Raw genomic sequence first — 14,396 nt, 5'->3', positions numbered from 1 at the left:
CAGGGCTGCCAACTTGAGAAAAGAAAAATTACAAACCCCACAACAAACAAAAACAGAAAAAAAAAAAAGAAACTCGAGTGACACTGATCAAGTAGCATACATTGTGCGCATGTTTAATCAGTCAATGCAATCATATAATACAACCATGGTGGCTGTTCTCTGGTGCGGTAATATCCGAGTTGTCTGTTTGTGGAGGCTCAAAATAGGAATAAAGATCTACAAAAATATCTTGCTGGTCACCTCCGTCCGTTGAATAAACTGTCCCGTGCAAAAACAGTACAACACAAAGGTTCCTACAAAAGTATTTGCCCGATAAATCACCCTTTCTACAACAAATGTATTTGTCATTACCCAAACAATTTTCTGTAAAAAGAAAGCTTTCATTTCGCTAAAGTCTTTGACAGTATGACCTTGTATACTGTATTTAGTACGACTAACTTAATAACACTTAATAGAGAATACAGCTTTTCTGTGCTTCACCATAACATTCACCTCTCAAATACCTGTTATATCTGTCAGAAACTCGACTGAACAGACATAAATCAGTCTTCAACATCTTCAAAGCACATTATTTGGCCAAGTGCAAAATAAAATATATTAAATATGTGAAAAATGATTGGTATACCTTTTAACCAAATAACTATGAGGGGAGGGGGGCGGGGGGAACACCTCCAATTCAAGTAACAACTTCAACCATTAGGGCAGCGCTTCTCAAATAGTGGGGCGCGCCCCCGATGCCAGGGGGGGCGCGTGTGACCCCGGAGAACATGTTATTTTTGTTATTTTTTTTGCCGTACTAGAATAAAGTGTAATTGCACATCCCGCGCGCACACACCACAGAGCAAGAGATAGGAAGTGCAGTGAACAAACCACCAAGAGACAGCATGAAAAAATACTTAACAGTGATGAAAAGAAAGGCGGAGAGAGACGGAGATAATGAGACATACGAAAGTCTCCCGAAAGCTAAGACGAGGAAATATGACGATGCATATATAGCGCTTGGCTTCACTGCGACTACGGTGGGAGACGAGGAAAGACCGGTGTGTTTACTGTGTCTAAAAATGTTGGCAGGACAGCATGAAGCCAAATAAATGAAGGCGTCACTTAAAGACATTACACCCCAGTCACGCTGATCAGCCGCTTGAGTTTTTTCGGCAAAAACGTGCCGAATATTGGCAACAATCATCCCGCTTTGGTCTATATTTCTTTCTTTTTTTGTTTTCTTTAATATTAATAAGGATACAATGTTATGCAGAGGTGTACTTATAACAATTTCATAGACAAATGATACTAATTATAGTCACGGCGGGGGGCGCAAAATGTTTTCTTCTTCCTAGGGGGGGCGTAACAGAAAATAATTGAGAAGCACTGCATTAGGGTAATTGTCTTTTGCCCATTTTAAATTGAATTCAGATCTTATCTAACATTTCTTGATGCGAGCAAACATTTTGCAGATTCAGCCTGGTTAGATCACCATGACAACTGATGGCCTCATACTGATGGCATAGTTTAGCATATTTAAAAAACTGCTTGATACCAATTCCTGTTTAAGTTATGTTCGTAGCACACATTTAGTAGAAATAGGGCCAAATTAATTTCTGTGGTGTATAATAAATAAAGTTTTTTTTTTTTTTTTTTAAGGTTTAAAGATGACGTTACTGGTCTCATTGGCCTCAAAATCACTTTATCGGCTGTGAGAATCTGACTGTAGCTACATAACTTTGAAAAAAATACAAATAATAAAACTGAAAATGAAATAGCAAAATAAAAATCATTCCAGATCAACCTGAAGGTTTATAACTGAAATTATATGATTGCAATATATTGTTGAGAGTTTAAAGACGGAGGGGGCCACATCCACATGGATCATTTTAAAATTAGCATGATTCCTACTCCTTTTTGAACATGTATATTATGTACAAAATGTATTACTTACTTTATATCTCACATTTATAAAATTGTCTTTATTTGCATTTATATTTTCTAATTGTCACAGCTTCCCTTCAGATTAATGGCAGCCATCCAACAACAAGGGCGCACCACATTGATTCTTCATTCGAGAAAAACAGAATTTCTCAGAAGACTTTTAAATCTCCACTGAATTTGATGATATTTCACTGAATAGTTTAATTTTCATTAAAATAACAAGAATAGTAGGTTAGATGATGCTACACAGATTCATAAAAGCTGCAATCTATAACATTAAAAGTCAGACCCTCCAATTCTAATTAAACACTATTTTCAGATGAAGACATAATAAAATATGACATTAAATATTTTGCATACCCTCCTTGTGACCCCAAAAGGTATGAAACGGTTAAGAAGCCAAAAAATAAATAAATATTTTGCATGACATGTATATTTGGCAAATGTACAAATCAAATTTATGTAAAGAGCTGAACATCAAGTCCAAACCTCAAGTTCTGATCTGGTCGTTGTCCTGTGATATAAATGAAATTAACAATCTCTCTTTTATCCAGCAGAAACAAAGATCTCAGGAAGACTTGATCTGCCTAGGCTTCTCACTCTTTGGTGGTATGATGTGAACCTGGAAAGGGATGAAGAACTCCAGGAGAGCTTTAGTGTCTTTCAGGTCCAGACAATAATCCTGAGCAATCTTTTCTGCCGTCCCAATCTTTGGTTCACGTTGGTGGGAGCTCAGAGCCTTCAGGGCCTCACCAATGGTTAGTTTGCCTTTTGGAACATCCTTGAGATCTTCGAGCCCGTAAATGCTCCCGGGCAAATGGAACTTGAGAGGACGTCGCTGGGATTGTTCCCCCTGCACCATTTCTGTTGGGGTCTGTGGACAGTTAGTTTAATTTACAAAAGATGCACAATTCTTAACATAAATTTAAAATAAAAGAGCTTCCTTCTTAAAAATTTAGACAAAGCTTAGTCTACATATTCTTATTCCGATTCATGGTTACTGTCTTTTACATTAAAATTTCCAAAACACTAAATCAAGTGTGTATTTTCAGGATCAGTGATGATTAGTGGTGCCAGTTTGTTTTACTCAATATTGACACAATGTAATTATTATGGAATTTCGCCATCATATCATTCTTTTTTATGGCCATATACATTTTGAAATAATCTAAAAATGTAATTATTAATTAGGGGGGCTGTCTAAAGCCCTGCATTAGACACCTGCATGTCGTATTGTTTTAAAAGGCGTTTAGTGTCATATTAAAAAAATGTGTTTTTTGATTTAAACATGCTTCAACGTTTATGTAATTACATTATTAAATGTGAGTTAATTAAAATATTATTTTGTCAGTAGTGATGAGATGAATAAACTGAAGGTACTGCGGTTTGATGGTGGATGTTCTGGCTGTTCGGGCTGATATGCGCAGCAGCTGCGGGATCCGTAGACTCCACATACACCGACTGGAGGAGCTTCAAGAGCGGCTCGTTCTTCCCACTCATGGCTTCCGCTGTGGAAACAGTAAAACAGCAGCAAATTCCACGAAATCAAACAATGAGCGACCACCACAGACCCGGGACAAATGTTTGTGTGGAGTTTCTGTGCCTGTTACTGGACCACACACACGCCGTGACCCCGGACACTCAGCGGACACTCACCGTTTGGCAACTCGGCAGAGGTCGCCGTGTTGACCGGGTGTTGGGGCGCTGATATCGGCTTCTCTCTGGAGATTTCTCGGTGGACCCGGTTTTCCAGGTTAAAATTTCTGAAAACACGCGCAATGCGGGCTCCCATGATCTAGAAATCGGCTTACACAACTAATAAAGTTCATTCAAAAATATGGACGACCGTCAAGAAGGTACCAAACAGTAGAATGGCGAAGACAAAGTTAGCAGTGACCCCCAATGGTCGGAAGACTGTACTGCCCCTGTATCTGCTCACAAATCACGTTTTCATCGATGTTTCAATAATGCGGGATAATGTCACAAAAGTGGTACAGAACATTAGCTCCGCCTTACGGTGCTGGGTACGGAGGAGAAAGTGATACTATAGTATGTGATACCAGTGGTTTGTGGGAAAATCTGGACTGTGACTAGAGGAGAATGGCAAGTGGTAGTGGTGGAGGGTCTGATGAGGGAGGTATGAAACTCTACAAGAAATAACATCACTGATCCACTCAGCAGCCATAACCCAGCAGGGTGCCAGCAGTTTGTCAATTAGATGACCCTCTAAATATGATAATTAGTCTGACTAGGATAATAACTGGAACTACAGAATTACTGACAATAAGCTGTTTCAAAGAGGAAGGTCTTAAGTCTAATCTTAAAAGTAGAGATGGAGTCAGCCTCCCATACCTGGACAGGGAGCTGGTTCCATAGCAGGGGGGCCTGGTAGCTAAATGCTCGGCCCCCCATTCTACCCCTAGAGACTCTGGGGACCACAAGTAAACCAGCATTCTGAGAGTGGAGCAATCAACTGTATTGGGATGATAAGGTGTCACTAGCTCCTCCAGGTAGGATGGAGCTAGGTCTCTGAGGACCTGGTAGGTCAGAAGAAGAATTTAAAAAATTATTCTAAATTTAATGTGCAGCCAATGAAGAGACGCCAGTACGGGAGTAATGTGATCTCTTTTGTCAATACCTGTCAGAACTCTAGCTGCAGCATTTTGGATCACCTGGAGGCTTCTTAAACAGATGTTTGGACACCCTGATAATAAAGAATTACAATAGTCCAGCCTGGAAGTAACACATGCATGGACTAACTTTTCAGCATCATGCCGTAGTTTCCTTATTCTTGTGATGTTCCTCAAGTGAAAAAAGCCACTTCTAGAGACTGTTTTAATGTGTGAGTTGAAGGAGAGATTTTGATCAAAAGTTATTCCTAGATTCCTCACAGAGAGACTAGATGTTAATGAGATACCATCTAGAGTGATCATGTGTTCTAATCTATCCCTGAGAGGTTCAGGACCAAAAACCATGACCTCAGTTTTTCCTGAGTTAAGGAGGAGGAAATTTGAAGACATCCAGGACTTTATGTCTTTAAGACAGGCCTGAAGCTTAACTAACTTCTCTGTCTCCTCGGGTTCATGGATAAATAAAGCTGAGCATCATCAGCATAACAATGAAAATTTATCCATGCTGCCGAATAATGTTCCCTAAGGGAAGATTTACAAGGTGAAAAGGATTGGTCCAAGTACAGAACCTTGTGGAACTCCATGGCTAACCCTACTGTCTGAAGAGGGAACACCATGGACATGAGCAAACTAGTATCTAGCTGATAAATATGATCTAAACCAGTCTAGTGCTGTCCCTTTAATCCCAATCACATGTTCCAGCCTCTGTAACAGGATGCTGTGATTAACTGTATCAAAAGCAGCACTGAGGTCCAGCAGAACCAGCATAGAAACCAATCCATGATCTGAAGCTATAAGAAAATCATTAGTAACTTTAATAAGTGCTGTTTTTGTGCTGCGCTGAGCTCTAAAGCCTGACTGAAATATCTCAAACAGGCAGTTCCTCTGAAGGTGCTTCTCAAGAATTTTAGAGATAAAAGGAAGGTTGGATATCGATAATTTGCTCGGTTTAATCACTGCCACCTTGTAGGACTGGGGTACATACACTGTCATTAAAGAACAATTGATCTGTTCCAGGATAGAACTGCCTATCATTGGTAAAACATCCTTCAACATGTGTGTTGGGATGGGATCTAAAAGACATGTGGTGGACTTGGACTTCTGTATTAGCAAAGACGCCTCAGAAAAATATATAGGGGTGAAGGAGTTTAAGGGGTCGTTGGAGATCCTGTATGTTCCCACAGTCAGCACATCTGGTGATGGTCCAGTTGTTGGGATGGCCTGGTTAGCTTTTCCTCTGATAGCTAGAACTTTATCAGTGAAGAAGCTCATGAAGTCTTCACCACTCAGGGAAGAAGGGATACGTGGATCTAAAACACTGTGATTCTTGGTTAATTTGGCAACAGTGCTGAAAAGAAATCTGGGGTTATTCTGGTTTTCTACAATTTAAGAAGAAAAATAAGAATGTTCTAGCCTTACGAAGGGCCTTTTTGTAAACTACCAGACAGTCTTTCCAGGCTAAATGGTAGCTATCTATTTTACAAGAATACCACTTCCTTTCTCGTCTTCACACTTTCTGCTTGAGGGTCTTTTTCAGGGTGGCAACAGAATCAAGCATGATTCTCAGTGAGGTTTCTGCATCTTCAGCAATAGAGTCAACCTCTGCAGGGCTAAGATTATAATAATTGATCCCTGGGGAAACACACGGTGGTCCTGAAATCAGCACAGGGATCACTTCTTTAAACTTAGCAACAGCATTATCTGAAAGACATCTGCTATAGTGAGACTGTGTTCTGCGCATAGAAGAATCCTTAATCATAAATGTAAAAGTGATCAAAGAATAATCAGACAGGAGTGGGTTCTGAGGGAACACTGACACATGTTCTACCTCAACATCATAAGTCAGAACTAGATCTAAGGTGTGGTTGAAGCTATGAGTTGGTTGGTATATCTGCTGAAGGAAACCAACTGACTCAAGTAATGAAATGAAGCCATTTCTAAAGCTGTCATTTACAACATCTACATGTATATAAAGTCTCCAATAATGACTAAGTCAGAGAACTCAGACAGGAACTTTGAATGTGGCCCAGCAGGGGGCCGATATATAACTACAAACAAAAGTGGCTTTTCTGCCCTCCAGGTCAGATGGGTGATGCCAAGAGTCAGGCTTATCTTCAGTCAGTCCGACAGTGCTGACAAACGGTTTGAGGAGAGCGCTTGGAGATAATGAAGTAGCTAAAGTGCCAAGAGACAGCAGCCTGTTTTTGAAGTTCAAGAATGGAGGACCAAGAGATAAAACACTTACCGTAATTTCCGGACTATAAGCCGCTACTTTTTTTCTACACTTTAAACACTGCGGCTTATTCTACGGTGCGGCTTATTTATGTTTTTTTCATGGCGCACTATCACAACTACCGTATTGTGAATCAGTCATTTTTACTAACCCTCATCAACATGGAAAATACTAGAAGAAAAGCATATGATGCGACTTTTAAGTTAAAAGCGATCACTCTGGCGGTTGAAGAAGGAAATCGAGCTGGCGCACGTAATCTTGGCATAAATTACGGTAATCAATGGCGAGAAGGTGGAGACGCCCGCCTGAAGAACTGATCCAAAGCAAAAAGACGACAAAAGCTTTTAGACGTAAACATCGCAGGTGGCCCGAGCTTGAAAACTTTCTGAAGACTGGGTCAACACACAGAGAGCAGGCGGCCGTGGTGTTTCCGCTGTACAAATCAGACTGAAGGCAAAAGCAATCACCACCGCGATGAAAATAGAAGATTTTAGAGGTGGGCCATCGGGGAGTTTTAGATTGTTCATTGTTTGAGTAAAAAGCATAAACAACGTAATTTGTGTTTAGCTGATACAAACGTAGTATATTTCAAGGTAGTTGCATTACAGACACCGTTAGGAAAAAAAGCATTTACCGGTACAATATATTTATGTTGCTAAACGGATTAAATTAAAAGAAAAGTTAAAAAATCCTGACGTGATGACAATTGGATTTAAGGTCTTTGTATAAACATACAAGTGAAAAGGTGGCTGTTGTTTCTTAACTGACTGTTTGTCACTCGTCAGTGACTCGTCTCTTACGGTAATAAAAACATCTACTGGTACTGAGTGTTTTCGATCTAATTTTTCATATTACTACGTGGGATACCTGCGGCTTAAAATCCGGTGGGGCTTGTATAAGTACAAAATTGATTTTCTTTCTAAAATTAGATTATGCGGCTCTTAATCACGTGTGCTCTGTAGTCCAGAAATTACGGTAAGTTGCAAAGCATGTATAGAAAAGAAATGTTGGAGAGAAAAAAAGTTTAAAAAAAAGTTGGAGGGGGGGGCAGTGCCAAGAACTTGGAAAAATATTCTTTGGAAAAATCTTGGAAGAGATTAAAAAAGGGTGGACAGTCAATGAAATCAAATGCCTTCAGGAATTGGTGAAAAAGTAGACAGCTCAGTTTCACCCTGTCAAGATCATGATAGGATACACAAGTTTTAGGTTGCGAGTGTATGTTCAACCTCTGATTAGGTGTTACAAATGCCAACGGTTGGGCCAAATTGCTGCAGTGTGTAGGAGGAAGCAGAGGTGTGGGAGATGTGGGAGGAGTACCTGTGTGGAGAATGTGGGAACAATAACATAGTTAAATGTTGTAACTGTGGGGGAACCATACAGCAGCATATGGAGGCTGTGAAATGAGAAAACAGGCTGTGGCAATTCAACAGGTCACAGCAGAGCAGAGAGTAACGTTTGCACAGTCAGTGACGATTGTGAGCAAAAGGAAAACTGTGGAAGACATGGATGAACCAAATAACGCATGTGTGTCAAACCAACAGTTCAGCTCAGCCTTATAGCAGACAATCAATTTCTTTTTCTTGTCATTAACTGCTCAGATCAGGCAGAACAGAAGCTAGAACAGAAAAAATCAAAATAATGTCATATTTATCAGCCAAGGTGTGAACAGGCAGGCAATGATGTAGCTATAGAGGTTTGGACAAAAGAGGGGTGTATAAAATTAACTTCAAATGGTTAAAAAAGAAGGAATGGAAGGGATTCTTGCTGAGTGGAGTGGAAAGATAATCTGGTATGGAGACTTTACTGCACATATCACAATGTGGGGGCACCAGGAAGACTTGAATGGAGAGGTCATATAAGGAATTTAGGATGACAAAGGTCTGGTATGTTTAAATATTGGTGTAGGCACAAGGGCAAATTTTGCAAAGGATACAGAGTCATCTATAGATCTAACATGAGTGCCACAAAATGTGGCAGGGAAATGTAGTTGGGAAGCGTTGAGGAGGAGCATAGTGGGGAGTGATCATTATCCAATATGTATATATTTAGAAACTGAAAGTTTTAGGGTCAGAACAAGGAGGGGTATGGAAATTTGAAGGAGCAAACTGGATTTGTTCAGAATATTGCCTGAGGATAAACTGACTGATAAATGGAAACCAGATGGTTAATGATACAAATGACATATGCAAAAGTATAATTGAAGAAAAACAATATATTTGAAGAAATACAATATAATTGAGAAAAACAATAAGAAAATAGTGTTACAAGGTGAATCTGAATACAGAAATGTAATTAATATTGACTTTTCAATGACAGAGCTGAACAATGCATTAAGGAAATTGTTTTGTCAAGTGAAGCCTGAAACAGGACCCAAAAATGCAGACCCAGATAAACCTGATCGTAAGGTTACAAAAAGGTGAAGGTGCAGTAGCTGGGCAGTGTGCAGGCGAGTGGGGCTACTCTGAGCAGCAGTAAACTGGGAGGTGTAGGAATGGGGGGGGGAGTAAAGGTGAGAGAAGTAAAACACTCACAAGGAAGGCCAACTGGCAAAAGCCCAATCTCAAAAAAATGAAGGTTAAGGGAGCCAAGCATTACCACATGAGCGCTACAATGATCTGGCAACAAGAGGTGGAACAAACCGCTCAGATGAGCTGCAGGTGAAGAAGGTGGTGCTTCAGACCTGCCTGCCAGGGAGAGGGGAAAGAACTAGGAAAAAAACAACATAATACACTGAATCCTAACAGAAATCTGGAAAAACGACTCCAAGAAAATACCAAATAAATTACTGCATGTTAGATAACCTTAGTGTTCAAAGTAGAGGTAATGTTGAAACTGTATAACAAGATATGGGAAACGGGACCTAATCAGTGGAAAGAAGCTGTTATCATGCCTATTTATAAGCCAGGTAAGTTTGCCAAAGAGCTACAGCCCAATAGCTCTAACATCTGATGGAGGTAAAATTATGGAAAAACTGATGAATGAAAGAATGAGCTAATATTTAGAAACAAGAGAAGAATTAAAGCAATATCAAAGTGGGTTTATCACGGTAAGAGTGGCTAAAATATAAGTGAGAACCTCACAGTAGACAATATAATCCCTCAGCGAAGTATTATTGGCCCAATTTTATTCTCGGTCATGACAAATTATATATTTAGGAGTATATGCAGCTCCATTGGGACTTCATTATTTACAGATGCTGGGTCAGGCTATGTGGAAAAGGGGGCGAGATGTACCATTTGTTTTAGGAAAGTTGCAGGAGGCTATAGGAAAGCTGGAGGTTTGGGCACTGAAATAGGGCTTTGGACTCTCAGTTAGCAAGCAAAACACACAAGTCAAATCAACCTTGAATTACATGAGCAATATTTAGAAGGAAGTAGTGGATTGTTTTAAGTATTTGGGAATTAGTATTAGTATTTTTCTTGTGTAGTTTTTCTGCACCCCCCCCCCTTCCTTCTGTATTCATTTACAGGTATCGCCACCTTCAGAGCTGCATGATGACCTCCAACCCCGCTGACCCACTCAACCGGCAGCTTATTCAATATTCAATATGATGTATTTTTGTGTGTATTTCTATGCTCTATGCCTCTCCTCTCCGCTCCGCTCCGCTCCTCTCCTCTCCTCTCCTCTCCTCTCCTCTCCTCTCCTCTCCTCTCCTCTCCTCTCCTCTCCTCTCCTCTCGTCTCGTCTCGTCTCCTCTCCTCTCCTCTCCTCTCCTCTCCTCTCCTCTCCTCTCCTCTCCTCTCCCATCTCCTCTCCTCTCCTCTACCTGTCCTTCCCCCTTCTCCTCTCTCTTTACCCAGCCAGCCATCAGCAGGATGGTCCCCCTACATGAGCCTGGTCCTGCTCAAGGTTTCTTCCTGTTAAAGGGGAGTTTTTCCTTGCCACTGTTGCTTGTCTGGGGTTAGGCCCTGGGATTCTGGAAAGCGCCTTGAAACAATTTTTGATTGTAAAAGACGCTATATAAATAAAGATTGATTTGATTTGATTTAATTTAGGGATTTGCTTTGACAAAAGGATTTACTGGAACGTACACATTGACATGTGGGAAAGCATAAAAATATTCTAAATGTTATCAGGTCTTTAAAAGCTAGGGATTGGGGAGCACATAGAGCATCATTAAGAACAGTATATGTTGGATTGATCAGGTCACTCACTCTCATTAGGCACTGAGAGTATGCTGTGGTGGAAAGAAAACCACACCAGTGTCAGCCCTACAAGTGGAGATGGTTGAAATGCCTCTAAAAAGAAGAAAGGAACAAACATCAATGGTATATTGATGGAGAAATCCACCCAGCTCAGAGTATGTTAAAACTCTGCCAAGAGGAAAGGAAAAAAAGGAAGGTTCATTGTTTTGGATGACCAATTGAAGGCCAGATTATAGAGAATGGGATTTCTGACATAATTTTGGGTAAGGCAGTTGCTCTCTGTGCCGTCCTATCTTGGATAATGTGAGAGGCAAATATTGATTTGAGTCTACTAGAAAAAGATAAAGGGAAAAGTGTGATTGAAATGAACAACTACATCAGAAAAACCTACAGCCAGTTTATTAAGGTATGCACAGATGCATCCAAATCAGGGCAAAACAGGGTGGGTGCTTGCACAAATCCTAGAGAAGAGGGGTTCAAGGAAGAGAGCATAGAGCAGCTCAGATAGGGCACAACCTTGCCGGACGCCTCTATGCACCCTGAAGGGAGCACACAGACTTGAACTTCAGCATACTTACAATGCCACTATACAAGACACAGATCATAGCTACGGAACCAGGGCTAAACCCAATCCTCTCCATCACCTTCCAGGGAAACTGGTGCTCAACTCGGTCAAATGCCTTTTCCTGGTCCAATGAAGTAAGACTAGTATCATTGCCCAATGAGCCAGACGGCCCCACTGATCCTGGTGAGCTTCTGATAGCTTCTGATTACCTTATTCTGGATTATCTTATTCTGCCCATGTTTTTTCTCCAGTCGAGAAAAGAAGCTATAGGGAGTATGTAGCTCTGTGATGTTCTGAATCCGGGATCGGATCAATGCACCCTGTTCTTTGCTGTCTAAAAGCTTGGCTAAGGCCATTTCTTGGGGCTTGAGAATTTCAATGCATCCTCCCTCTCCCGTGGAACTGCTAATCATTTCATTTCAGTCTCCAGGTCTTTAATGGATCTACATGTGTCGTGTGAGAGTGTCTAAGACATGTAAAATCAGACTTTTAATGCTTAAAGACAGAACAGGAATAATATAAAACCTCTCTAAAACCATTATCAAATGTTAAAGGTGAATTAAAATGCCACTATGCACTGTTATGATCAGCTCGTGAGGATCACAACAAGTACGTAAGAAAAGGGGAAGTCCAAGCAGCACCTTGCATTTTCAGAGAGGTTTTATTCTAGTTAACAAACAAAACAATGAAAAGGCCATGTGGCAGGTCATGGCTGCAACCCGGGGAGCCAACGAGCAGGAAGTTCAGAGCCTCCTTTAAGCCCTTCCCTTGAGGTGCAGGCCAATCAGGGAGCCACACCATCTCCACGCCCAGCACCTTCAGCAGAGGGAGCCAAACCTGCTGAAACACAACCAGAACACCCAACCACACACAAGGAGAAACCACCGTGCCCTAATGTTGGCCAGGGCCATCACAGCACTCTTAGGTAAAATATTTTTAATAACAATCTCACCTAAAACAAAAGAATGAGCTTAATATCAGATGGCATGAGATTACAACCTTTAAAGATGTTGAAAAGGTGTGTAAAGCAATAAAAATGGTCAATTCTGGCTGAGGAAATCCTACATTGTGGCACGATGTGTACCGTCAACATGAGAATAGACCAGCTGCTTTAGACTGTCATGAGAGGCTGGATGAGGGTCTGCATGATTACGGTCTCAAAAATATTCTCTGTGTTAAAATTCCCACCCAGGAATAAAACCTGCTCTGAACCACAACTATTCATGCTAGCACTAACTTCATCTAAAAAGCTCTTCCTGTCTGTGCCATTGATGAGAGCAGTGGAAGTGTGCCTTAGTCAGCAGACACCTCCCCTCTCACCACATGCTCTACCTCCAGGGAGGATGGAGTGAAGCCCCTGAGGTAGCTTCCCATACCCACCATTTACTTTTTTATGCTTTTATTCATTACATTCCAAGTAACAATGGCAGGTGTAAGTATGGTCTAATCTAAAGCTGACATGAACAAATGCTGCTATTAATCTTTTATCTTGTATTCAAATGACAGATTGACCTTCCAGTGCAGCCAGAGAGGGGTTTGACTGGGCCTCCTCTAGTTATATTATTTGGGAATGCAACTAATGACCAATTGAAGAATAGATTTATCTGTGGATTTTTTTAAAAAAATTGTAATTTCCATCTATTTATTAAAGACCAAAACATTTCAAAAAGTGCACAGGCCTCTGACTTCTGCTTGTGAATAAATTATGAATAAAAAATAGTTCAAGAAAAAACAAAAGCTCTATGTTGAAGGCAAAGAATTTTAACTCCCAAATGGCCATGAACTAACATACAACTTTTACAATATTAAAACTTGTTTGATGACATAGATGAGATGTTTTCTGGTATTTTTTCCTGTTTTAGTCATGTCAGGATCAAGGGCCGATAGGTCTCGCCAGCAACAACTGCATGTTTTCCCAAGATCAGCCTTTGTAGACTAGCTAAGAGCTATCGGTGCCTCATGGCATCAGCACCCGGGGATTACGTCCTCACAGTACAAGGATGGCTGTAGACCCTTTAGCCTTCTACACACTGACGTCACACTGACAGTTGCAGGCTTCACCAACTAAAAGAAAGTCACGTTTACAGATGGAGGCTTTGCTGCACTTGCTAACTCTGAGGTGCACATCAAAGCCATGAGAGCTTGGAGAGATCTGGAGAAAATGGATCAAAACATGGATGAAAACAATGTCACCAGAGTATACAAATTTGGTACAAGAAAACCTTTATTACATTAAATTTTTGGCAGAGGTAGTACTGTTAACTGGCTACACACTTCTCTCTTTCTCTCTCTACATATGTATGTATATATCACAAAGAGGGAAGAGAGGCTGAAAGTGATGACGAAAATAAACTAGTTATTTTAGCACTTGCACAGCATGACAATCTTATTGGGGGAAAACCCAATGGTTTGCGTAATGCACAGCTTTAAAAAGCTTCATGTGAGAGAAGTATCTCTGCACTCAAAGTTATTAAAACATATCTGAGGTTTTGTGTTCTTTAGTCTTTACAATTGACCCTTTACTTTCAAATGTAGCTGTGTAGTCTGGTCAGTGAAGGCCTTTTACACTACAGAAGTGCTTTCTTTGTCTGTTTGGTAGTTTGTTTGTTTTTTAATGAATTTACAGTATGTTTTATGTATAAATATAAGCAGAATATATTTATTTATGACTTCAGGATTTACATGGATTTTTTTCTTGTGGAAAAAAGGCACTAAAGAAGAAAATTAGTGTACCGATCTTGGACGGTAGGAACAAGCTAATATAGGTTTATTAATATTTGCATTTGTGGAGATTTACTGGTAACAGTCAAAGTCTTTGGGCCTACAGTTGTGCTAATGAAAACAGTCATCTAAGACATTTCAGGTATCTACTTATTGCCACTAATGTCAATAATTGT

General features: G+C 40.4%; 1 protein-coding gene across 1 annotated transcript; it reads right to left on the bottom strand.

Annotated features, from left to right (window-relative positions):
* Window positions 1-92: 92 nt before the first annotated feature.
* On the bottom strand, window positions 93-3,792 carry ndufaf4 (NADH:ubiquinone oxidoreductase complex assembly factor 4). Its single transcript, XM_057016494.1, has 3 exons — window positions 3,583-3,792; window positions 3,307-3,434; window positions 93-2,800 (listed from the first exon to the last, which is right to left on the bottom strand). The coding sequence occupies exons 1-3, from the start codon at window positions 3,716-3,718 to the stop codon at window positions 2,495-2,497; spliced, it is 570 nt and encodes a 189-aa protein (XP_056872474.1). The 5' UTR covers window positions 3,719-3,792; the 3' UTR covers window positions 93-2,494.
* Window positions 3,793-14,396: the final 10,604 nt, after the last annotated feature.

The sequence above is a fragment of the Takifugu flavidus genome, chromosome 19 (genome assembly GCF_003711565.1).
Source record: "Takifugu flavidus isolate HTHZ2018 chromosome 19, ASM371156v2, whole genome shotgun sequence".
Classification (NCBI taxonomy): Eukaryota; Metazoa; Chordata; class Actinopteri; order Tetraodontiformes; family Tetraodontidae; genus Takifugu; species Takifugu flavidus.
This window is presented reverse-complemented; position numbering and strand designations above follow the sequence as displayed.

Excerpts from the sequence above, each read along its gene's own strand:
- ndufaf4 (XM_057016494.1), bottom strand. The coding sequence starts at position 3,718 with ATGGGAGCCCGCATTGCGCGTGTTTTCAGAAATTTTAACCTGGAAAAC. Across the intron at positions 3,435-3,582 it reads CTCTGCCGAGTTGCCAAACG|CGGAAGCCATGAGTGGGAAG; the intron begins GTGAGTGTCCGC and ends CTGTTTCCACAG. Across the intron at positions 2,801-3,306 it reads ACATCCACCATCAAACCGCA|ACCCCAACAGAAATGGTGCA; the intron begins GTACCTTCAGTT and ends AACTGTCCACAG.